The 27,283-nt window shown below is 44.3% G+C and overlaps 1 protein-coding gene across 5 annotated transcripts in view; it reads right to left on the reverse strand.

Moving 5' to 3' along the window:
- Positions 1–2,144: 2,144 nt before the first annotated feature.
- LOC123765134 (ADP-ribosylation factor GTPase-activating protein 1) overlaps positions 2,145–27,283 on the reverse strand; it is a 136,448-nt gene continuing 111,309 nt past the window's right edge. For all 5 annotated transcript variants that reach the window (XM_069333205.1, XM_069333202.1, XM_069333206.1 and 2 more), the window contains 2 exons: positions 8,676–8,853; positions 2,145–3,888 (listed from right to left, as the gene is read on the reverse strand). In XM_069333205.1, the coding sequence (XP_069189306.1) occupies positions 3,778–3,888; positions 8,676–8,853 (289 nt within the window). In that variant the 3' untranslated portion in view covers positions 2,145–3,777. The remainder of the gene's footprint in view (positions 3,889–8,675; positions 8,854–27,283) is intronic.

The following is a 27,283-nucleotide window of genomic DNA, read 5'->3' on the forward strand; positions in this document are numbered from 1 at the left end:
CTTCAAGCTGAGGACGGCTGCCTCAAGCTTGTAATGTATACACGCGCGGGAGAAGGTAGAGTGGGCCTCACCACAATTGAGGGAGTGAGCCTGGGGAGAAGTGCACTCCGACTTAGTGACCTTCGCCCCCACACAAAGGACAGAGAGAGACAGTCCCAGAGCAGCAGAGGGCACCATGCCCAAACCTCCAGCACTTATTACAGAGCCGAGGAGAGGGAATGTACTCCTGGACAGAGCACCTGGCACCAGCAAGAATGACAAGAGGGCAGAAGGGTCCTACCATCAAAAGTAAAAAGTAATCTTCACAACCCGAAGGGGCTGACGGCGACGACCACGAGGGGGACGAGTAAACGTGTTTACCTGGAGGACAGAATGGCCCTGGGCCTCAAGGATATGCTGAATATCATCGTGGCAGTCCTGCAGATTCCAAACACCAGTTGCAACATGGGGCAGGAGAGTAATGCCAACACTGGCATTCAACCGAGCTTTCTTGGAGACCCGAATAGGGGTCTCGCCAAGGCAGGATAAAGCAGCCAAGCGGGAGGCCGCATCCTGAGGAGCAGCAGCAATGACACGTGTACCGAGATGGGTGGGGTGGAAGGTGACAGGCATCTACGGAATCAACAAGGTGCCTATGAAGGGAGAAATCGTCAGGAGGCGCAGAATCAAGAGGGAGGAGATCAAAGTATTTGGCCCACAATGCGGGACCAAACAAGGCTTGATAGGCATCAGAACGGGAAGGAATCGAGCGAGTGCGGCCGTGTCGAGAACCCCCAGAGAGAGAGGGTTTAAAAGGCACAGTAGTCACAACTAGACTGAGCCATGCCAGGGGACGAGGTAGTCACCACTGGGGGCTTGGGGCTCGACCCAACCACAGAGGGAGGGGAGCCGAGGGAAGTAGTCAGAAAAGCCAAAGGAGGAGCAAGGTCGGGGCCCAATGCAGCGGAGGCTACAGAGACCCGTCTTCCAACACGGACCGACTCGAGGGGCTTGGTCGCCCACCCCACGAGCCCGAGAAAGTAAAGGAGGAACAGAAATCAACATAAGTACGGAAAAAGAAACATTCATGCACGAATGTGCCCCCCACACCCACCATGGAGCCACAATTAGAGGCAGGACACCCAACAAGAAGCTATCGCCGATCATGCCAGGGCCTCCTAGGGGTGTGTTGTGAGTATACGCCCCACAAACGCCACCTTAAGAACCGTCAGTTTGTTGAGATCGGATTCAGTGATGAAAGGAGGATTGACAATAAAAGGTTCCCCTTGCTCTCTACGTTGGGTACTACAGTTCTACGGGTGCAAGAGTATGCCTCCTCAAGCACCCGGGCGTCAAAATAGAAGAAGTCCAAAAGAATAACCAAAACAAGCAAAAGGTCGGCAGGAAACAACAAGCAGATAGAAGAGGGGGGAGAAAAACGAAACTGAAGGAAAAGGAAAAGTCGTTCAGCACAATTAGAGAGGACAGCAGCAAGAGCACGAGGCTACAAAAGAACAGGGGACCGGCCCAAGGAGCATCACACTCTGGCAGCCACCCACCCAGCCCCCCTCACGGTAACAACGAGCCGCCCACCAAGCCCCCTCACGATGACAACGGACCGGAAAGGGAGAAAAGGGGGCGGAGAGGGCTACATTAAGTGCCTGTGAGTTAAGCAGGTATGGCTAATATGTAACCTTGCCGGAGCCGTGCCCCAGCTGAAAACTTGCATAACAATATACAAGACCTGTTACAGACAAATATACAATACTGTACTGATATTTTTGTGATACTGACAAATTTTTTTAGACAAGTATTGCATTAAAAATTCTTTTGAAACTGAACACACAATTTTCTTGGCCAATATTTATTATATCCATGCTATCAATTACCTAATGATCAAGAATATATTGAAAAAGTTTGATTTACTATTTAGTAAGAGATGTAATATTGATTTGATATTATAACTAAATTATTCTTTGCTTCTGGTTTGGTACACTTCATAACAGTATTTACAAATATGCCAGTGTAACTAATAATGACTTTAAATACATTGAAGGAATAGTTATTACCAATATTGAACAATGAAGCAAAACAACTGCAAATATATTTGTGAGAGTCTTTACATGATCATTCTAGGTTTAATGAACAGGGAATGATACACTAAAAAACAAACATTTTTAATTTACATGTTACATCACTAAATAGTAATATCACCAATAACCATTTACATATAAAGTCTGATTTATTAAAAGCTGAGAACTTTTATTGAGTACACACACTGACAATATAATTCTTAGTAAGAGGCTTGCATTGATGAATCCAGGAAAAGGATGCACTAACTTGATGTATAGTACAATGTATCTGTAGTCCTTGTGCCATCTGCATAACTCTGTTTTATTCATATTATACTGTACCAGATAGTTAAAACGACATACATGCACATACTAAATTTTCTGGAGTATTATGTTCCACAGGACTAGAAACTTAACCAAAAATAAATTTAATTGCTATTTACTTTGTTAGTACAGTGCATATCAGCCTTTACACAATTCTGAATTTTATAGTAAACTTTGGCTGTACTGCAATACAGGTACAGTATTGCTCAGAAGTATTGTTCAAAACAAAAAGTGTTGATTTGCTGTTTTTTTTATTACATCCCATTACCAATATATTTTCATTAAATCCCTTTACCAAAAACATGATTAACAACTAATTTTTCTTTAAATTAGGAAAATCTTATGAAACAAGACATTAAAAACAAAAAAATTGTATTCATTCTTGAACAAAACCATCTCCAAACAGACACACATGAACAAATTAAGTTCTAGAATATATAATAAGCAGACATATTAAAATCTCTTATATATTACTGTATAGTATGGGTTTGAAAGTACAGTGTGTTAAATAAGTCAGTTACACGTTAAATCTTATACTATTTCAAAACCTTATTAGCTATATTTATCAATGTTCTGGTGCTTTGTATATGCAGTTTTGTCAATACTTCCTAAGTAGGTCTACTGTGGTACAGTACAAAATTAAAGCAAATTTATTCTCTAATTCCTTGACATTAAGAATACAGTATAACTATGTAATCGTTATACTCTAATTTAAAAAATTGCACATACACAAAATGTTCTTTTAAAACATTCATTCCCTTATCAAATATTGGTGAGTGTATTACCTATTTGGGATAATACAGAAAGCCCTAGGATAAGACATACTTAATCACCAAGAGTCACTTTATGTGGAATGAACAAGTAGGGGTTGTTTCAGTGTTTAAATGCTTTAATGATATTTACAAATCTAACAGGCATCAGTGCAAACTATTGTCTTTAAAACACTCCTTTGAGTTTTAGTTAATTTTCATCATGTTTGATTGTACCTCAAACATACTATACATAAAACACTGCAGAAGCTAATGCTCTGTCATCACTTGTATCTGTGTCTACTTTTCCATCAAATTCTTAGTAGTACCCAAGCTCATATTTTCTATGTACAGTACTATACTGCATTTTATTGTGTATTTCTATCACATTAATTGTCCCTTTAGTTTTAATAAATGGGTTTTATAGTTATTTTTTGGGACCATACAGTATTTATCATCACTTTTAATTTTGCTTGTATATATGTTCAAGCCACATTACATCAAATATCTGAACTAATTTAAAACAATTTCTAAAGTTTATGTTGCCATTACCTGAAAAAATATAAATCAAAGCCAGCTAACATATGCCAAGCTCCAGTCAATTTTTTTTAAACTAGTTATTTGTTCTGCATCAAGTCACAATGAAGTTCATATCACTGTCCTTCCACTTTCTCCCAGTCATCATCATCCCAATTGTCCCAAGTGTGGCCTTTGGTGCCGTTGTTTCCAAGATCAACGAGTAGCTCCTGCTCTGCCTTTCCATCCTGAAAAATAAAATAAAAATAATACAATACAACTGTATTAAGTACGAATATAGGGCTACAGAGCCTGGTCTTCAAACACAGTCCGACTCGTGGGCTTGGTCACCCACCCCACGAGCCTGAGGAGTCATAAGAGGAACAGTATTCATCCCAACAGATACAGAACAGTATCCAACCCAACTACTTGGGCTGAACAGTAGAGCGACGGTCTCACTTCATGCAGGTCGGCGTTCAATTCCCCGACCGTCCACAAGTGGTTGGGCACCATTCCTTTCCCCCCGTCCCATCCCAAATCCTTATCCCGACCCCTTCCAAGTGCTATATAGTCGTAATAGCTTGGCGTTTTCCCTTGATAGTTCCCTTCCCTACTGTACTTGTACAAACATCTAATAAATGATCATTACAAGAAATTTTTTCGGCATTATTTTTCCGAGTAAATGCTATTTCTTACACTAATCAGCCATAACAGCAGAAAATAAATTACAGTCAGGAACCTGATATTCACACTCTTACTGTGTGAATTTTTACATCCACAGTCTCTGTGATGTAGTGGTAACACACTTGCCTTGCATTTCGCTTGTGCTTTGACCTGGGTTTGTATCCTGGCCTGGAATGATTTACTGGGTGCCAATCCTTAACTGTAGCCTCTGTTCACCCAGTAGTGAATGGGTACCTGGTTGTTAAACGATTTGGTGTGTCGTATTCCAGGGAAAAATTAGGATTAAGGACTTAGTCGAAATGCTATGCATGCCAGTGGCTTTACAAGAATGAAAGTAAGTAAGTAATTATCAAAAGAAGGCACCAAACCGGGAAGGCTATTTAGCACCATCAAACATGCGGAATAATCAGAGGGCGCTAAATATCACCAAGGATGCCAATACAAGAACAAAAACGCATCCGAACGATATCAAAAGTATCCGAGTCACCAAGAATTCTATTGAGGGACAGGCGACCGCGAGGGGCGGTCGGAAAGCAAGACACACGCTTGTCCAGGAAGTCAGGACATTCAAGAAGGACATGCACGACTGTAAGAGGGACAATGCAATTAGAACAATAAGGAGCAGGGCGGCGCTCCATCAAGTGACCATGGGTTAAGCGAGTATGGCCAATACGCAACCTCGCCAGAGCTGTTTCCCATCGCCGGTTACGGTGGTAGGAGGACGGCCACGAGGAAACACAACATTTAAGAGTACGTAGTTTGTTACCAGTAACAGACGACCAAGAAGCCTGCCAACAGGTAAGGATGGAGGAATGGATAACCGGGTAAAAGTCGGAATATGGAAAACCTTTACGAGAGATGGGACAAGAGCGGACAGCTTCCTTGGCAGCAGCATCCGCACGCTCATTTAAAGACACACCAATATGGCTGGGAACCCAACAAAACTCAACTGACTTAAATTTACTGTGAACAAGAAACAGCCAATGCTGGATCTTGACAACTACTGGATGAACCGGATTAAAGGACCCGAGAGCCATGAGGGCACTACGCGAGTCAACAACAACTATAAAGGAAGACTGACAACGAGAAAGCAGGAGACGAAGAGCAGAGAGAATAGCATAAAGCTCCGCTGTAAAGATGCTAGTCTCCGGAGGTAAGCGACACATATAAGTGCGACCAGGAAAAACAACAGAGTAGCCAACACCATCCGCAGACTTAGACCCATCGGTGAAGACAGAAACAGAGCGGGAGTGAGAAGAAAAGTGCTCAAGGAAAAGGCATTTTAGAACCGTAGGAGGGGTAAAAGCTTTAGTGATGCAGGTCAAGGATGTACAAAACTGCAGAAGGGGGACTCTCCACGGGGGCAAAGAAGGAACAACACGAGGAGAAACATTAGAAACACGAACGGAAAGAGAATCCTGTAAGCGAGATAACCGGACAGAAAGAGGGAGGTGGTGAAGAGGAACAGAAACTGCAGGAGGGGTAAAAGTTAAAGCACGACAGAGGCGAGAGGAAGGATGTTGTAAGGACCGTGCAAGATAGCGAAAACAGTAGCGATCATGGTCCTGGAGAGACAGGAAGCCAGTGTCAACATACAAGCTAAGGACGGGAGTCGAACGAAAGGCACCAGAACTGTGGCGCAACCCAGTATGGTGCAAAGCATCAAGACGGCAAAGAGTAGAAGGTTAATCCTCGTGTTTCTCAGGGCTAATTAGCATTTGTCACCCACAGGCGCATAAAAAAAATTCTTCTCAACCTGTTAATTTGTGTTCTCTGATCATGGGAAAAATAATAAAAAAATCATAAGTGGCATATATTGCCCGCTATAGGGTGAGGAAGTCTGACAAAAAACAGGTGCTAACTCAGCGTGCGTCCCAGGCGGTCTGTTGCTCCCAGCTGTCAGGCAGGAGTGGCCACAAAGGGATAATTACCTAATTATTTCAATGTCTCTGATTTTTTGTAGTTTTTTTGTTGTAATTTTATTCAATAGTGTGTAGTGTGATATATTTATATAATAAAATGTGTGAATCATTGCTGTACTCAAAAATATGGTGTGCATATTGTTGATTCAATTATTATGTTCATCAAACAATGAACAAATACTTTGTCGGTTATTACACTATATACACAGGTTATATATAAGTATCTACATGTTTTGCTCACCATAATGAACCACCAAGTTGGTATAGCGAGTCATAAAGCAACGAGAAGTGACCGCCACACACCAGCCAGCCACTCCTTCAACACCTCACTCGCTCACATTCTCCTCCTACCATACTGTTTTTGCTTTTATTTACTATATACAGACGTTATATATAAGTATCTACATTGGTGTTCACCATAACGAACTACTAAGTTAGTATGCTGAGTGGCAGTGGATGGCAGCGGCCACTGGCTGGTACTTCTTCCCTTCCTCACCTCACCTGACTCACCCACATTCTCTTCCCACAATACTGTTTTTGCTTTTATTCACTATATACAGACGTTATATATGAGCCGGAAAGGGAGGGGAGGGGAAGGGGGGGACATGGAACATGGATGTCCATGGAACAACCACGGACATCTTCAAGAGAAAACTAGATAATTTTCTTCTAGGAGTGCTGGACCAACCGGGCTGTGGTGGATATGTGGGCCGCTGCAAGCAACAGCCTAGTAGACTAAACTCTGACAAGTCAATACCTGTGAGAGCATGGGGAGTAGAAGAACTCCCAGAACCCCATCAACCAGGTATCATATTAGTGACACACATTCAGTCACGTGTGTATCTATGTTCTACACATTTTAGTATGTAAGAACTATAAATGACTTCCTAGTGCACAACAGAACTGCATCAAAATAAAAAGTGAGAAAACAAATTGGTGACATTGATATAAAGCAGAAAAATTATTCGCAGCAATTTCCACTGATTAACACTTTGGTGTACCCAGCGCGCCACCCCTCAACTGTGTGATTTGGGTCCCAGGGTGTCGCAGGAGCGTGCGTAAATTCTGAAGTGTCTACTCTCTTCAACTTTGTCACCTTAATTCTCGTCCTACGAGATTAAATTTGGTATCATTGTGTTTGCAATAGAATTCTCTACAGCACTAACTGCATATAAACTCCAAAAGCCTGGCTAATTACCCGCAGCAAACAGAGGAAGTGCAAACGAGTTACGCAGGAGCGCGCAAACGCGATCAAATGTTTTCACTATTTTCACTCTGGTCACCTCAATTTTCGTCCTAGGTCTTTCATTTTGGTCTCAATGGGTTCGCAATAGAATTCTCTAGAGGAACATTTGCATATAAAATAAAAAACCTGGTCACGCTCCAACCGCCGACGAGTTGAAGACGGGCCACGCGTTAGCCGCGAGTGAGCACTCAGACGCCTTCTAGCTACACTCCCAATTCCCGCCCTTTTCAAGCTTTTCTTTCGCAATTTTCTTCCTGGAAGGGCCTTGTTCATGATCACTATCCATCGTGGAGTAAGCGTAGATAGTTTCTAAAGCCGCAGTAAGAAATATAGCCACGGAAAATAGCTGAAATGTTCACACGTTTGAGATGCGAGGGGAGGCGACATTGGTCACAACAGTGGAGCGAAATCAATGGGCCGACGGCGTGTGCCGAGCTGCCTGCGGGCCACGAGGTGCAACAAGGAAAATGGGAAAACATCGGCGCGCATTTTAAATCCAGTCCCCAAAAAATCGGATAAAAACCTGATTTTTGGTGATTATTTAAAGTGGATGACGCAATGCTGCGTCATCCCCAGCATTACCGACAGTAAACGGATGACGCAATGTTGCGTCATCCCCGGCATTACCGACAGTAAACGGATGACGCAATGCTGCGTCATCCCCGGCATTACCGACAGTAAAACGGATGACGCAATGCTGCATCATGCCCGGGCGAAAGTGTTAAATAGCCCCTCACAACCTTGCCGGGGTGCTCGCTTCTGGAATAATCACGATTTAACGACATCGCAAAATTTACATCACTCCATCAGCAAAGAAAAGAAAGAGGGAAAGCAAGCTAGCTATTTTTATTCCTCATGATCAAGGAATGCATTTTTACAATGTCAGAAAGAAAAAAAAAAAATTCTTGTGCACAGCAGTTGTCATGGAGTGTGTAGTGCAGGGGTTAAAACTATAAATTTCTAATATTTTGTAGAGAATAATTCTAAGTACCATATTGTATTCATCTCTAATATATTAGAGCACTACTCCCTTTAAATTATTTTGCAGAACTGATTTGCTAATAAAAGTCTTAAATCCCTTCAGGAATGACTTATAAAGAAATTAACTTTATGAATATTTATAATATAAATCCTAAATTAGAGATCAGATTACATTCTTGTCAAGAAATCTTTTATACTGTACCTTTTTGATTGTGCCTTTACTCTTCTTACTGATATTGTTGGCATTTTTTTTTGAGACACGGGCATTTGGGGAGGGATCAGGAGACCCATTTGCATTTTGTGAAGGTGAGGATGCCTTGCTGTTGTTACTGCTGCCCCAGTCATTTGTCCAGTTGTCATCTCCCCAGCCATCAGAAGATCTACCCCCCAAAGAAATAAACATTCAACAATAAATTAGTTATTAGTTATTTATAGTGACTTTCATGCACAACTGAAATAATCATGAATTTAATAAAATTTATAATTTTTTTTTGTAAAGTAATATTGCTTATCACATTAGTTACTTTTATCAGTCACACCACTGGTGTTTGTGCACACCACAAAATGGTTTTGAAAATAAGTGCCCAGTAGGTTATTTAATAGCTGACCAAAAACCAGCGTTGAATGTAATGAAACTGCATTTTCTGGCTGAGCCTCGGAGGCTTCATGGAGCTTACTGAGCTGATATGTACATATTAGATTGTGGCATCAGTCGATTAGAGTTCTTGCCTATCAAGGATCATGAGCCAGAGCCTGGTCCCCTCAAAGAGGCACGAGGAGCAATGGCCTATGGAATCCTCCACGTAATTGGAAGCAGTCCGTGTCTGGCATCGATTGGGGTTTGGCACCCAGAAAAGTAGGCAAAACAAAACAAACCCAACCTGGTAAAAAACCAGCACTGAATGTAATGAAATGCCATTTTCTGGATGAGACCTGGAGGATCCCCTGAGCTATCCAGGCTGATAAGGATGTATTAGATCGTGGCATCAGTCAGAGTGAATTAGAGTTCTTGGCCTACTGGGACCATGAGCCAGACCCTGGCTTCCTCAGAGAGGCACACAGGGCAATGGCCTGTAGAAACTCTTGTGTGGTTGGAGGCATTTTATGTCTTCCATTGATTGGGTCAGGTACCCAGAAAGGAAGGTGCCCCATAACAAACCCTATCTAGTTAAAATGTTGCTACTGAAAGCCGAACTGCTGGACAGAACTACCCCAGATGAAAAACGAGCAAACAGGCCTGACGTCACAACCGTCACCGCGCCGACGTCTGAGCAACTCCCCCCTCCTTGGGAGGGAGAAGGGGGAACCCCAGACCCCTGCCAGCTATCCAAACCCCTAGTTCTGAGGCTGGATGTCAAAACACATGAAAAAAACACCGACCGGAAGGTTGCCAAGGAGCCTCCAGGTCTCACCCAAAAAAAGGAGTTTCATTACATTCATTGCTGGTTTTCTGGGGGTGAGCCCCTTCAGCTCCCCGGAGCTACATAACTAAAGACAAAACAAGAAGGACTTACTCGGGAGCCAACCCAATGTGACATGTGCCCGACTAGGGCCAGGAACACTGACAAGGTTGCAAGTGACAAGGACCCTTTTCGATCTCCATGCCCAATGAAGGTCGAACAGGGTCCCCCCGAATGTCAGCCCAAGACATGTTACCGAAGACGGCAGCTAAAGGAGCAAACTTACGAACGTCATGGTCACAAGGATAGACCGCAGGTTGGCTGGACCGAATAACTATGCAGACGACTCGGGAAACCCGAAGCCAGGAATAGGGAAGAAGGGAAACCTGGTCAACCCAAACCTGGTCCTCGGCCACCTAGTCCGTGGTGTGCAGGTAACGGCGAACATCCGCAACCGGACCCAACAAATGATGCACCTCCGGCCGAACCAACCAAGCATCAACAACCCAAGGACTCTTCCGGAAAGCACCAGTCTCATTCTTCACCAGAAAAGAAGGAGACCACTGCAACCGAACAAACCTACCACCAGGACCAAAAGAGCTGAACCCTCTGCGCTGGACATTTATGTCCAGCGCAAGTAGTATAAACCGGGCCAAGTCGTGTCCGTTTTGTTTTTTTCAGCGGACACTACTTGGCCCCATGTTTTTTCGTTGCCCGAGTGAGATTTGACGGACACGACTTGGCCCCATGTTTTTTCGTTGCCCGAGTGAGATTTGAAGGACACGACTTGGCCCCATGTTTTTTCGTTACCCCAGTGAGATTTGACGGTCACGACTTGGCCCCATGTTTTTTCGTTGCCCCAGTGAGATTTGACGGTCACGACTTGGCCCCATGTTTTTTCGTTGCCCCAGTCGATTTGACGGACACGACTTGGCCCCATGTTTTTTCGTTACCCCGCTGAGCCATGCACGGGCATTGCTAATGGTCAATGACGTCATCAACTTACCTGGGGATTAAAAGGCCAGCTCCTGGCCCCATCATTTTTCGTTACCTCAGCGACCCCGCACAGGCATTGCTAATGGTCACTCCGTATTCTTCTTCCCTGAATAAGTCTGTTTTCTGTTGTAGTGTGTTTATTCCCATTTTTAATGTTTATAGCAAAGGGGGATTCAAATGCTGTCTTCTGCCGAGCCTAATGTGCAATGGCGTTAATCATTATAAGCTCGTTTTTTTCTCAATAAGGTATTACCGTACCGTTTCCTATTGTCTAAGATCATTTTATAGCTAAAATTACATATTAACATAAGAAATGAGTTCAAACCCTGTTGCAGAACCAGTATTTACCCAGGTCTTTTTCCTAAATCTAAAACTTATTCCAATTTATGCCCATTGTTTCATGTTCTGTCTAGTGTTGATAATTTTAATAGCCTATTAATATTCCCCCTTTATCATGTCCATTCATTCACAGCTCTATCATGTCACATCTATTTCTTCGCCTTTCTAGAGAATGTAATTTAAGCTTTGTCAATCTTTCTTCAGAGATTGCTTATTGAGCATAGGGCAAAATAAAAATGAAAACCTACTATCATCCATTTGTATGAAAACAGTCCCCTGCCAGGTGTGGTGACTTCAATGCGATTTCAGTAGTAATCCGATATTGCTTCATAACGCATAAATGTATCTCCTCTGCGCTGGAGGAGAGCATGAAGCTCCCCAACCCAACCAACAGAGGCCAATGCCAACAGGAAAAGAGCCTTTGCAAAACAATCTTGAACCGAAGGGGCCACAACAAACCGAGGAGGAGAGAGAAACGAGAGCACCTAGTCCAATGACCAGGATGGCTCAGGCGGCGCATAAGCAAGGGCAAAACAATGCACGAGACAGCTTGTGGAACGGGGCAGAAGTAACATCCACCCCCTAATGCAAGCTGAAGTGGCTTTACCAGTGCCGCACTATATGAGATGACAGTACTCTGCATAAGATGACTGTCCTAAAACAATCAAGACAGGAAGAACAAGACAACTCGATCCAAAACAGAAGAAAACCTACGAAGGGGCAAAAAATAATGAAAGGACCGCCAGGAAACTTCATACTGCCACCGAGACAAGACACGCAGGTGGAACACCATAAACAAAGCCACCTTCTCACCATACAAATGGTGATAGACCCGCGTCAGAAAAACCAGACGCAAAGACTTTAGGAGATCGAACCAGCTACGTAACGGACTGGCCCGATCTGCTGAAAGAGGTGGAACCGTGGCAAGACCCTTGGGTACGGACACTGAGCAATCAGCGCCTGAAACCAAGGCTGGGCTGGCCACCAAGGAGGCCAAGAGGACTACTCCCCCTAGGTAAGTCTCCAAGCGTGCTAAGATCTGGAGATCAGCAGAACTGGGGGGAAGAGGTACAGGTAACCCCACCTCGACAAGTCCTGCCTGAAGGCATCAACCCTGATGGCCTTGCAGTCGAGGAAGGGTGCCACATATACCGGGAGACGCCTTGACCACACTGGCGTGAAGAGTTCCACCTCTGGGAGCCCGTACATCCAGCAGAGCCAACTGAACGAGTCAGCATTGACCGTCCATTCGGTGGACAGGGAAAATGAACCGAGACAGGCCATCTGCCAGGACATTGAACACCCCCAAACGTGAACGGCCAGGAGAGCCAAACCCCGAGAACTCGGCAGACGAGTCACCCGAAGCAAACCACCCCAAAGAGCCAAGGACCACATCAAACACCTACGGTTCAATGAACCACAGGGGAGCAGTCCCAATGAAGCCAAATCATCAAACCCCAAGCGACCCGAGCCCTTCGAACCGTCTGCCACACCGCCGTGAACTCCCACACTGTCTTGTGGGCCCAACGGAAGGACGGACCTCACCGCCCCTGGCTGACCTGGTGAGCACTGATCACAAAGCCCCAGCCAAGAGACGACGCGTCTGTGAAGACCTCGAGCGAGGGGCTCAGGCGCCAAGGCACTGACTGAACCTTGAAAAACCTGAAGAGGAAGTTGGTGATGCAGCAGCCGACGTAAGGCACCTGGAGGGTGAACCTACCGATCGCGGGAGGGGCAGAAGGGGTTTTCCTGAAGGAGCCAGAACAGCTGGCTCCTGTTCAGTTCCGACTCCCGCACAAACCCGGGAGCCCCCCAGAAACGGGTGAACGCAGGACCTCAGCTGCAGCAGTCTCTCCGGAAGGAGAGACAAGGAAGCGGTCCGAGAATCTCAAAGAAGACCCCAGCCAAGACCAAACCTGAGAGGGAACCAGACAGACTTTCTCCAGTTCACCAAGCTGGATGGGGTACCTGAACGTACCTGTACCCGAACCTGATGGTGAGCCTGACGCCCCACAACTAAACCTATCCAGTCTCTGAACACACCCAGATGAAGTGGGACGTGCCAATATGCATCCCTTAGGTCCAGAGATACCATCCAAGCATCCAGCTGCAAGCAAAGCCGGACCTGGGACAGAGATGTCATCCGAAAAGAGGGGCAAAAGATCCAGAGGTTCAGGCGGGACAAGTCCAGAATGAACCTCAGATCTGCACAGTCACGTTTTAGGGCAGTTAATAGGCAGGAAACCCATCTTAAGGAAGCGGTCGTTTTGACCACGCCAAAGCTCACCCACTCCAAGATGGCCCGACGGAGTGCAGGAGAAGCAGCCTGCCCCACTAGCGCCAAAAGCTCTGGGAGGGGAAGCCACTTAATGCCACCACAGGACAGAAGCTGCTTGATACCTGCTTGATGGGGTACTGATGGGGGTACTTCTACCGAGGCCAGGCTCGACTTGTGAGTGTTTGGTCCACCAGGCTGTTGCTTGGAGCGGCCCGCAGGTCCACATACCCACCACAGCCCAGTTGGTCCGGAACTTCTTTTAGAAAACAGTCTAGTTTTCTCTTGAAGATGTCCACGGTTGTTCCGGCAATATTTCTTATAGTCGCTAGTAGGACATTGAACAACCGCGGACCTCTGATGTTTATACAGTTTTCTCTGATTGTGCCTATGGCACTTTTGCTCTTCACTGGTTCTATTCTGCATTTTCTTCCATATCGTTCGCTCCAGTACGTTGTTATTTTACTGTGTAGATTTGGTACTTGGCCCTCCAGTATCTTCCAGGTGTATATTATTTGATATCTCTCTCGTCTTCTTTCTAGTGAGTACATTTGGAGGGCTTCGAGACGATCCCAATAATTTAGGTGCTTTATTGCGTCTATGCGTGCCATATATGTTCTCTGTATTCCCTCTATTTCAGCAATCTCTCCTGCTCTGAAGGGGGAAGTGAGTACTGAGCAGTACTCAAGACGGGACAACACAAGTGACTTGAAGAGTACAACCATTGTGATGGGATCCCTGGATTTGAAAGTTCTCGTAATCCATCCTATCATTTTTCTGGCTGTCGCAATATTTGCTTGGTTATGCTCCTTAAATGTTAGGTCGTCAGACATTATTATTCCCAAATCCTTTACATGCTGTTTTCCTACTATGGGTACATTTGATTGTGTTTTGTACTCTGTATTATGTTTAAGGTCCTCATTTTTACCGTACCTGAGTACCTGGAATTTATCACTGTTAAACATCATGTTATTTTCTGATGCCCAGTCAAAAACTTTATTAATATCAGCTTGAAGTTTTTCAATGTCCTCAGCCGAGGTAATTTTCATACTGATTTTTGTGTCATCTGCAAAGGATGATACAAAGCTGTGACTTGTATTTTTGTCTATATCTGATATGAGAATAAGGAAAAGCAGCGGTGCAAGGACTGTACCCTGAGGTACAGATCTTTTCACTGCACTTGGAATAGATTTTATATGGTTGACCGTTACTCGCTGAGTCCTGTTTGACAGAAAACCGAGTATCCAGCGTCCTACTTTACCGGTTATTCCCATTGACTTCATTTTGTGTGCTATCACGCCATGGTCACATTTATCGAAACCCTTTGCGAAGTCCGTGTATATCACATCAGCATTCTGTTTTTCTTCTAATGCCTCAGTGACTTTGTCGTAGTGCTCAAGTAGCTGTGAAAGGCACGATCTTCCCGCTCGAAATCCATGTTGGCCTGGGTTGTGAAGGTCATTGGTCTCCATGAAATTGGTGACCTGACTCCTAATCACTCTCTCAAATACTTTTATGATGTGCAATGTTAGTGCAACTGGTCTATAATTTTTTGCCAATGCTTTGCTCCCTCCCTTGTGTAGAGGGGCTATGTCTGCTACTTTAAGTGCATCTGGTATCTCCCCCGTGTCCAAGCTCTTCCTCCACACTATACTGAGTGCCTGTGCTACCAGCACTTTGCATTTCTTTATAAATATTGAATTCCATGAGTCTAGACCTGGGGCCGAGTGCATGGGCATGTTTTCAATTTCTTTTTCAAAATTTAGTGCGCGCGTGTTTATATCAGTTATATTTACAGGGGTTTGAATATCCCGCATAAAGAAATTGTCTGGATCTTCCACCTTCATGTTGTTTATTGGAGTGCTAAACATGACCTCATACTGCTTTTTTAGGATTTCACTAATTTCTTTGTCATCCTCCGTGTATGAACCTTCACTTGTATGGATAGGTCCAATACTGGCAGTGGTTTTTGCTTTTGATTTCGCATATGAGAAGAAATATTTTGGATTTTTCTTTATTTTCTGAATTGCTTTCTGTTCTAACTGCCTTTCTTCAGTTTCATACGAGTGTTTCAATTTCCGCTCGATTTCTTCAATCTTCCTATTTAAATTATTCCTTCTTTGACGGGAAATTCGTGTCTGCATAAGCAGTTCCGTTATTCTTTTCCTGCGTTTATTGTGTCTGCGTTCTCTTTCTACGTTAGATCTCTTTTTGGCTTTCCTCAAAGGAACATGTTTCAGACAGACTTGATACGCTTCTGAAGTCAGTTTGTCTATTCCTTCTGTAGGACTTGTATTACTTAGAACAGTTCCCCATGGAATGTTTATAAGTTCCCTGTTTATTATCTCCCAGTCTATCCTTTTATTATTAAAATTGAATTTACTGAATAGCCCCTCTCGCTTTATCAACGTTTTAGGTCTATTCTGAGTATTGATGGTCGTTTGCACTTCAATAAGTTTGTGATCTGAGTATGTGGTATCTGATATCGTAATGTCTCTGTTAATGTCTTCATTGTTCGTAAAGACCAGATCTAGAATATTTTCATTTAGCGTTGGCTCCGATATCTGCTGATTGAGTGAAAATTTGTCACAGAATCTAAGTAGTTCTCTAATCTGTGGTGGGTTAGGTCCCGATAGATTTCCTGGTACAATACAGTGGTACCTCGGAATGCGATTGTCCCTGTATGCGAGATTTTCGGAAGGCGAGGTGTATTTACTCCAAAAATTTGTCTCGGAAGGCGATGGTTACTTCGGGAGTCGAGTTTGAACGCGAGTTTGTTGATACGCGTACAGCCGACCTAGCGCGTGGTCGTTCGGCGATCGTCGCCCCTCTGCCCCGCTGCCCCTCAGTTCACCATTGTCTCGCGCGCAGTGACTACCCCCACATCAATTCTTGTCGTGAATTTTCAGTGTTTTGTTGGATTTTTGGTGATTTGTCTATACAATTTGTTATTATATATCTCACCATGAGTCCCAAGAAAGCCAGTGGTAAGGATAAAGGCCAGAAAGCTCATGTGAGGATGACAATAGAGGAGAAACAAGAGATCATTCGAAAGCATGAGAACGGTACACGTGTTGTTGATCTTTGTAGGCAGTACAACAAAGCGACATCAACAATATGCACTATACTTAAGAAGAAAAATAAGATTATGAGTGCTAATGTGGCAAAAGGAGTAAGAACATTAACGACACAAAGACCACAAATACTTGAAGTGGAAAAGTTGTTATTAATTTGGATACACGACAAGGAGTTGAGGGGTGATAGTGTTTCAGAGGCCATTATTTCTGAGAAAGCCAGGGTGTTGCACGAAGACCTTCTAAAGAAGACCCTTGCAACGAGTGATGCAGATAAGAAAGAGTTTAAGGCAAGCAGGGGCTGGTTTGAAAAATTTAGAAAGAGAAGTGGTATCCATAGTGTTACAAGGCATGGGGAGGCAGCCAGCTCAGACAAACCAGCCGCTGGACGATTTATTGACGAATTTAAAGAGTTTGCAGAGGCTGAGGGATACCTACCGCAACAAGTGTTTAATTGTGACGAAACAGGACTGTTTTGGAAAAGAATGCCTAAGAGGACATACATTACCAAGGAGGAAAAATCCTTGCCTGGACACAAGCCTATGAAAGATAGGTTTACGCTTGTGCTGTGTTCAAATACGAGTGGCGATTTAAAAATTAAACCCTTGCTAGTGTATCATTCTGAAAATCCAAGGGTTTTCAAACAGTATAATGTGCAGAAAACCCGTTTGTCTGTGATGTGGAAGTCTAATAAAAAAGCATGGGTGACTAGGCTTATTTTTTCGGAGTGGGTGAATGAAGTGCTGTGCCCTGCCATAGAAAAATATCTGCAGGAGAAACAATTGCCACTCAGAGCCGTGCTTCTCCTTGACAATGCTCCTGCTCATCCTCCAGGCTTGGAAGATGATTTGATGCCTCAATACAATAAATTCCTCACAGTTAAATTCCTTCCTCCTAACACCACTCCTCTAATTCAGCCTATGGACCAGAAAATCATAGCGAATTTTAAGAAACTGTATGAAAGGGCACTTTTCCGGAAATGTTTTGAAGTGACTGAAGCCACAAACCTCACCCTCAAAGAGTTCTGGAGAGAGCATTTTAACATTTTTAGTGCTTTAAAACTCGTTGACAAAGCCTGGCAAGAAGTGACTCAAAGAACCCTGATCTCTGGCTGGAGAAAATTGTGGCCTGAAGGTGTGAGAGAACTAGACTTTGAGGGGTTTGAGCCTATAAATGATGCGCCTATTGTTGAGGAAATTGTTAGTCTAGGCCAGAAAATGGGCTTGGAATTGGATGGTGATGATGTGGAGGAGTTGGTGGAAGAACACAACGAAGAACTGACCACCGAAGAACTCCTAGCCCTTCAACAGGAACAGCAAGCCAACACAGCAGCGAATGATTCTGCAGTGGAGGAGGAGGTGGTGGCAACAGCACCAGCGAATGTCCCTTCTGCAGTAATTAAGAAGGTGTGTCAGATGTGGGAAGAGATTCAAACAACTATTGAACACACTCACCCAGACAAAGCTGTAGTAGGCCGTTGTCTTAATCTTTTCAATGACAATGTGATGCCTTACTACAGAGAGAGCTTGCGAAGAAGGGAAAAGCAAGCTTCCATGGACAAATATTTGGTGAAGAAATCGAGCAGTGAGCCTCAACCAGGACCTAGTGGCACTCAGGTTAAACGTCCCAGGGAGAGCACACCAGAAAGGTCCTCACTGCCTGATGTGATTATGGAAGGGGACTCCCCTTCCAAACAGTAACTCCTCTCCTCCTCCCCCCTCCTCACCATCTTCCATACGCCTACAGCACTCGACAGTAAGGTAAGTAATAACTGGAACATAGTTTTGTAGGTTTATTTAGATGAATTAGGTAAATTAGGTATAAAAATTTAGTTTGATGTGGGGTTTTTGGGGTAGTCAGGAACGGATTAATTCATTTCCCTTTATTTCTTATGGGGAAATTAACTTCGGAATGCGAGTTTTCGGAAGGCGAGGCGTCTCCAGGAACGGATTAAACTCGCATTCTGAGGTATGCCTGTATTATTGTTTGCTATTTTCCACCTGAGACTAGGCAAGTTGAAGTCACCTAGGAAGATAATATCAGGTATCGGGTTCTCCAAATTATCAAGGCTATTCTCTATTTTGCTTATCTGTTCTGTGAATTCCTCAGCCGTTGCATCTGGCGGTTTGTATATTAGAATAATCACTAAATTTATTTTCTCTATTTTTAATCCCAGTACCTCTACCACCTCATTTGTAACGTTTAGGAGCTCAAAGCATACAAGGTCTTCCCTAATATACAGACCCACTCCTCCATGTGACCTAATTTTCCTATCACACCTGTATAGGTTATATCCTGGAATGCAGATCTCACTGTCCAACAATTCCCCTGCATGGGTTTCTGTGAAAGCTCCAAATACTGCATTTGACTCCGTGAGGAGGCCATTTATGAACTGTACTTTGTTGTTTGTTCTTGTTTTCAGTCCTTGTATGTTGGCAAAGATGAACGAGGTTACTCTATTAGTGATAGTTTGAATGGGAGACTTTTTCGGCAAGCCCATTATTCGTGGACATAATGAGTTTGTTCTGACCATCTGCACGGATGAGCGGTGTCAGTGACTTTTGCTGGTTTTAGTTTGGGAGTTTTGCCATTTTGTTGGTTTTAGGTAGCAATTTTTACCATGTAGGGTTTGTTTTGTTACGCGTACCTTCCTGGGTGCCAAACCCTGGTTGATGGCAGACATGGAATGCTTCCAAATACAAGGGGGGTTTGAACAGGCCATTGCTCCTCGTGCCTCTCTTGAGGGAGTTAGGTTCTGGCTCATGGTTCCCGGTAGGCAAGAACTACAATCAACTGATGCCATGGTCTCATACATATATATCACCCCAGTAAGCTCCGGGAAGCCCTAGGAGCTCCCCACACAAATATGTAATTGTAAGTATTACAAGGAGGTTAATATAAATTACAAATAATGTCCGCTGCTAACGTACACAGCACAAACTACTTAAATGTATATAAAATATATTTCGAAGATGGATGGGAGAGAAAGACCTCTTAATTTTTATCTATAATGAAAGCTCTGTAGGAAAACTATTACTGCAATCTATTTCTAAAGCATTTCATTTCTACCTTCAATGGGATGTAAAAATAAATAAAATACACCATTATTTTCTTCCTTTATGCATGAAACTGTAAATAAAAAATTTAGATGACAAAATGATACATTACAATTATATTTGCAAATAAAAATACTTTACAAACATTTTCATTCATTTTTTTTAGTTTGGATTATTTTATGTTTTAATTAAAGAGAACTAAAAATTGAATACAAACCAATTACAAGTTCCTCCTATAGTTATGGTCTTTCCTGTAACTATTTATGTAGTAATCAAGCTGCACCAATGAGCAATTTTCTAATAGCCAACATGTCTTCAATCATGCTCACATATAACTGGGCCAATTAGTAAAAACCAGTGTAATGAAACGCCATTTCTGGGTGAGACCCGGAGGCTCCCTGGAGCTATCCAGGCTGATATGAATGTATTCGACCCTGGCATCAGTCAAAGTGCATGAAGTTCTAGGCCTACCAGAGACCACGAGCCAGAACCTGGCCCCCCTCAGAGAGGCACGAGGAGCCTATAGAAACCCCCCTGTGGTTGAAAGCATTTCGCTGCCATCGACCAGGTCAAGCACCCAGAAAGGTAGGCACCCCAAAACAAACCCCTATTCTGGTTAAAATATTGCTACTGAAAGCCTAACTAGTGGACAGAACTCCCCACGTGAAAAAAAGAGCATGACATCACCATGTTGCTGTCTGCGAACCCCCCTCCCTGGGAGGGGAAAGCCCCAGACCCCTGCACTGGCTATCCACACCCCCCAGTTCTGAGGTTGGATGTAAAAATACACACACACACACACACCGACCTAAGGGAGGGAGGGATGCCAGGGAGCCTCCGGATCTCACCCAGAAAATAGCATTTCATTGCATTCAATGCTGGTTTTCCGAGGGAAGCCTTGTTGGCTCCCCGGTGCTACTTATCCAAAGACAAAAAGAGGGACTTACCCGGGAGGGAGTCGGCCCTCGCTCCTGAACAAGAATCCAGTTGTTCCCTCCCTTCAACCCTAGCTCCAGTTGTTCGAGACAACTGGCTGCAACTGCTAACACAAAGCGACACATGCCCGACTAGGCCCAGGAACATTGACAAGGTTGTGAGCGGCTAAGGTAGCAAGCGCAGCAAACTTATGAACATCATGGACATGAGGATAAACGGCAGGCGGGCTGAATCAAATTACCTTGCGGATGATTTAGGAGATCCAAACCCTGGAACCGGGAAAACGAGAAACTGGGTCAACCCAAAGCATGTCCCTGGTCACGTTGGCCATGGTACGCAAGTAACGGCGGAGTCACAACCGGACATAACACATGATGCACCCCTGGCCTATTCAACTAAGCATCAACAACCCAAGAGCCCCTCCAGAAAGCAGCAGTCTCATTCTTCGCCAGAAAAGAAGGAGACGGCTGCAAACAAACAAACCTATCACCAGGACCAAAAGAGCAAAAAGCTATGCACCAGAGAAGAATATTTAGCTCTCCAACCCAAGAGGCCAATGCCACCTAGACAAAAGAGCTTTCTCCAAACAATCCTGAACCGAAGGGGCCACCACAAACCGAGGAGAAGAGAGAAAGAAGAGCACCCAGTCCAGTGACCAGGACGGCTTAGGCGGCGCATGAGCAGGCCTGAGGTGAAACAACGCATGAGACAGCTTGTGGAACGGTACCGAAGCAGCATCAATGCCGAATGCAAGCTGCAGTGGCTCCGCCAGCGCCGCACAATACAATGCGACAGTATTCGGCATAAGATGACGGTCCTGGAACACGACAAGACAGTCCTATCAGAGACATAAGTAAACGTACGAAGGGATAAGAAATAACCTGCTTGATGGGATTCTTTAACCCTTAAACTGCGCATGGCATATATATACGCCACGAGTAACATGTCCCACCGAGCGCATGGCGTATATATATATATATGCCATAGGGTGCCAAGCACAATTCAAATGGCTCGTGGCAACACGGGGTTCACAACAGCTTCCTCAAGGCTCTTGTAAACAGACGCCATGTTTAAAAATAAATTAGTGAGCAATATTCTCTGGTGTGAGAGCCACAGTACTGTGGGAGCAATCAAGACTGGCACATGCAGCATGAGCTAACAGCATTGCTGTTCAGCTTGTGACCACAGCATCGCCTAAAAAAGTCAAAATAAATATGTAACTGCTATTATTTAGCGATGACAGTATTACAGATGACCCCTGACTGTGATAAAATTGACCAGGATTGTGATAATAGCAGGATTGTTGTGATAATTAGCACTGTGTGGGAGGAGTAATGCTGAGGGAGGGAGAGAGATTACTGACTGTGTGGCCACCTGTTATTGTCTTCATTCACCATACTAGCTCAGTGGTTCTCTATGGTGAACCCAAATGTAGATACTTATATATAAAGTGTGTATTAGTGTAATGACAGCAAACGGATTATGTTGGGAGGAGCCATTTGGGTGACGAGAGGTGGCGTCGTCTGCATGACTTGTCTAGCTGTGTAGAAGGTGGCCACTATGCTCTTTGGGCACTCTACAAGCTTAGGTGTACAGTTATGGTGCATACGTGTGTATATAGTGCAATAACACTACAAATAGTATTGTTGGGGGAGAAATTTTAGTGCTCCTGACCTTGAATGAGTGAGGGAGGCAGCTGCCAGCTGACTGTGTGTGTAACGATGTCTCTTAGTGCCTGAACTAACTATATCAGCTTAGTTGTACAGTTGTGGTGAACAAAACATGTAGATACTTATATATAATGTGTGTATATAGTGTAATAACTGCAAAACTATTTGTTTATTGTTTTATGAACGTAATAATTGAATCACTAATATGAACACCATACTTTTGAGTATAGCGATGATTCACACTTTTTATTATATAAATCTATCACACTACACACTATTGAATAATATTACTGCAAAAAAATAAGAAAAAATCAATCAGACATACTGAAATAATTAGATGATAATATCATTGTGGCAACTCCCTCCTGTCAGCTCGGGTGACGCTGACCGCCTTTGACAACCATCACTGCCCACATTTTGCCAGACTTACTCGGCCTTTTGCGTCCAAAATATGTCCCTACGATTTATTTTTCTCCATGCTCAGGAACTCAAATTAACATTTTTAGAAGACGAAATAATTTGTTTAGATTTTTTTCTTGCACACAGGGGTGCAACTCTCCTCCGGATCCCTTAGCAGCTTAACCACCATGCTGCGCCAAGTTTATTGTGAAATTCCCCCGGTGCGCATGATATAAAGTGTTCCCAAAAATTTTTTTTTCTTTGTAAAATGATAAATTCCCTTCCCTGAACATGTCTATGTAAAAATAAATACCAAATTCCACTTACTTTGGCTGTGGGGACATGGACAAGGTGTGCTGTGACGTCATCAGGGCCTGGTCGCCCGTGCCTGAATTGCCCAGACACGGTCACGCGGGCCGTTCAAGCACCGGGTGTTGCCACAAATATATTTTCAATTATTCGTTTTATGTATTTCCAATGCGGTTTTATTTGTTTTTTTATTGTATATGATGCATATTTGTGTCCTTTACAATATGTATACAGTGGAACGTTCATAATGTTCCATGGAACTGTGATACATGTGTCAGTAATGTGTCCACAATAAATGTTTATTGTCGCAATATTACCTGTTAAAAATTCACTAAAATTACAATACGTACAGTTTCACACACTATTTACACAGTAACACACTCAGTACTTCGGTATACATGTGTCAGTACTTCGGAAGCGAGTAATAATCAATGAAGTAGTCCATGGTACACAACGCGACTTCGCTCTCAGTGCACCAGGTACAGATAAATTCTAGCTTCCTGTTTCTTCATTGTGTGTGCTTGCAAATAACGCACCAACATACACCCTTGGCTTTAGTACTTGTAGGTTGTATGTAGCCAAGCTTGTCATATATAGGTAGTATTGGAAAGATTATAGGAAAAGATCAATTTGTAAGGTAGTTTTGAAAAGATCACTTTGTAGGGTTCCACACAGGAAGAGATTCAGCTTGTCTCAAAGAGTGCCCGTCAGTTAGGAAGAGATTCAGGTATTCTTGAAAATATCAATGGAAAACACCACCATGGAAGCCGCTACCACTGTTCATCTATGCTACTTGTATCAGATGCATCATCACTGAACGCAGAAAAGATTCATCTATGTATCATCTAAATAAATTGGAGATAGCATAGGACTGCAAGGGTGACGCTCAGAGCTACAACTGGATACGCCCGCTGTATCGTCCTCATAGGTGCTGTATCACTTGCATCCGACCTTTGTGTTAGGTCCTTATTGTGCCTAGCTTCACCAATATTATGACCCTTATGTTCTTCAAACAATAAGGTTTGAATTTCACCGACAGAGCGTAATCTTTCAACACCGCTTCGGATAGGTGTTTGGGAGCCAGAGGCGCATGCGCCACTCATGGGTTGCTCATTCAGTACTAACCCAGCCAGCAGCCCTAGGGCATTCTGGGAATTTTTTCCAAGATGGCTGCCTCTCACTAGAGGTCCTAAGAGTCCATTTCGTACACAACCAACCTCGTACACATTTAGAATTGGTACCGAAAAATAAAAAAGTTTTCTCGGTTGGCGCAGTTTCCCGCCGACCGAGAATACTCGGTTGGTGCAGTTAAGTGGTTAAGGGTTAATGGAAGGCCAGCCAAGAAACTTCTTACTGCCGCCGAGACGAGGCTCGTAGGTGGGACACCATCAATGAAGCCACCTGCTCACCATACAAGTGGTGATAGATCCGCATCAGAAAGACCAGACACGAAGACCCGTGGAGAAGATCCAACCTGCTACATAACGGACTGGCCCGATCTGCTGAAAGAGGCGGAGTCGCAGGAAGACCCCTGGGTTCAGACACTGAGCAAGCAGCGCCTGAAACTAAGGCTGAGCTGGCCACCAAGAGGGCCAGGACTACTCTCTCTCATGGTAATTCTTCAAGCGAGCTAGGACCTGGAGCAACAGTGGAACCGGGAGGAAAAGGTACAGGTACCCCCATCTTGACCAATCCTGCCTGAAGGCATTGACCCCGACAGCCTCGCAGTCGGGTAGGTCAGAGTAGGGCGCTACATATACCGGGAGACGCCTCGACCACGCTGATGCGAAGATGTCCACCAGGGCCAACTGAACGAGTCGACATCAACTGTCCATTCTATGGACAGGGGAATGAACCGAGACAGGCCGTCCGCCAGGACATAGGACACTCCCCGAACGTGAACGGCCATGAGAGCCAAACCCCAAGAACTCGGCAGACGAGTCACCTGAAGAGACCAGCCCCAAAGACCCAAGGACTGCATCGAACCCCCACGATTCAGACAATGAACCACTAGCAAGCAATCCAAATGGAGCTGGATTATCGATTTGCGAGCAACCCGAACCCTCCAAAGCGACATCCTCTCGGGGAATCCGGGGTAGTAACCACCCTAGCGCACTGCAGTAACCTAAACCAAGCATGCAACGCCGAAGCTGCCTGCACCCTAATATCATCAGTAGCCTGGGTGTATTGGAGTACAGTGGCACCTCGAAATACGATTGCCCCGATTTACGATAATTTTGAGTTACGATGTAAATTTGATTGAAAAATGCGATTTGACTTACAATAGTGTCGTCGACTAACGATTTTTGTTGGTACACGTTTGGGTCGACCGAGCGCGTGGTTCTCGGTCACGCGGGCCAACCTACCTCAGTTTACTAGAGCTGCCCGCTTAGTGACAATCACACCTATAAGAAATTTTGTTTTTGTGGTGATTTTTTGCTTTTTGAACATAAAACTGATTATTATATAACATGCCATGGGTTACAGAAAGTCAGTGGTAGGGTTCAACCTATGAAAATAATTGTGAGTTGAGGCAGTAGAGGATATCCCTTCCTCATTAAGAAAATGTGTAAAGTATGGGAAGAACTGCAAAGTTTTGTTGAAAAACTTACCCAGATACAGCTGTAACAGGCTGTTGCATTGACCTTTTAAATGACAATGTGATGTCTCACTACAGACAAGTGTTAAAATGTAGGGAAAAAACAAGTGTTTTTAGACGGATTCTTAAACAGATTTTTAGACATACAAGAAAGCAGTGAGCCACAAGCAGGTCCTCGTGGTATGCAGGCAAAACATGCCAGAGAGAGTATCCCAGAAAAGTCATCACTGCCTGATGTTATAATGGAAGGATACTCCCCTTCCAAACAGTAACACCTCTCCACCTTTCTCCCTCATCACCATCTTCCATATTCCATCAAGAGTTCTCCATAAAGGTAAGATAAACATATGTACTGTATTGAAGTTAGAGAACAAAATTGTATTCAGTATAAAATATACTTGTAAGTTAATATTTTAGAGGGTGGGGAACAGATTAATTCAATTCCCTTTATTTCTTATGGGAAAAATCACTTCGCCTTATGATCCGTCTCTGGGAACAGATTACCAAATTGTAAGAACAGATTGTAAGTCGAGGCCTCACTGTACAAACGAGGAACAACTCGCAGGACTCCGGGTCGATGGTGTCACAACAGGCAGCATGGCGGAGACACAACCAATGCTTGTCACCCTGAGACAAGGCAACAGAGCAACCTTAAAATGTGCATGAAGCAAGAGGGGACCCAAGGGTCGCATCCATCAGACACCAAAGCGCCCCAGCGGGGATTCCCAGGGGCCCCTTAGTCGCGTTACCTCGGTAAGGGAAGCCAAGGACGAGTACTGCTAACTGGCACCCAAAATTACCAATCAAACTGCTAAAGCTGAACCCCCCAGGAAGTGTATCCTCCCCAGGCCTAGCAGAGGACCACCAAGATATAACTGGGTTTGACCAAAACTAAGGGGCAGACCCCCTACCAGGTAGGAAAACAAAATCAAAAGAAAAACCCTGCAAGAGGACAACGTGCCCAGGTGGAATAGAGCTGGCCACTATGCAAGGTGAAAACTAGCTGCGCAGTACTCTGTGTCCCAATCAGTGACGAAACTAACCCCCTACCCAGAGGCAAAAAATGGTGCATGAAACACTACAGCCGACTCCAAGGGCGGTCAATCACCGAGCAGCAAAAGATGTTGCGGAGGTAGACCTCAAGATGACTTGGGGAAGGTGGCCCCAAGCTCCAAGGGCAGTACTTACAGGGCACGTAGGGAAGGGGACCCTACCTTACCTTGATTACCTTGAGGTGCTTCCGGGGCTTAGCGTCCCCGCAGCCCGGTCGTCGACCAGGCCTCCTGGTTGCTGGACTGATCAACCAGCATGCACCCTAGGCGCATGCAGCCCGAGTACTTGTGAGATTACTCCTGGCTCGCGCACCACCTAGTAGACTCTTAATATGTTTATTTGTGATGTGTGTCTATGTATGTATTAACACGTTGTACTGAATGGGGTGAGAATAGCTTGAGCTACCTCATCCCTTTGTGTGTATTTTACCTCAATAAACTTATTTCAATTTCAATTTCCTAGTAGACAGGATCACACCACAAGGCACAGAACTGGAAAACACAGGAGCTAGAGGCACACGACCTTGCCAGATCACATCAGTCATAGAACTGGGGTGTGGATACAGCACAGGGGTCTAGGGCTCCCCTTCCCCCTCCCAGGAAAAAATAAAGAAAAGGGGGTTGCGCAGACAGCGGTGCGGTGACGTCATGCTCGTTTGCTTGTTTTCATTTAGGGAGTTCTGTCTACTAGTTCGGCTTTCAGTA

This window comes from Procambarus clarkii, chromosome 29 (assembly GCF_040958095.1).
Source record: "Procambarus clarkii isolate CNS0578487 chromosome 29, FALCON_Pclarkii_2.0, whole genome shotgun sequence".
In the NCBI taxonomy this organism is placed as follows: Eukaryota; Metazoa; Arthropoda; class Malacostraca; order Decapoda; family Cambaridae; genus Procambarus; species Procambarus clarkii.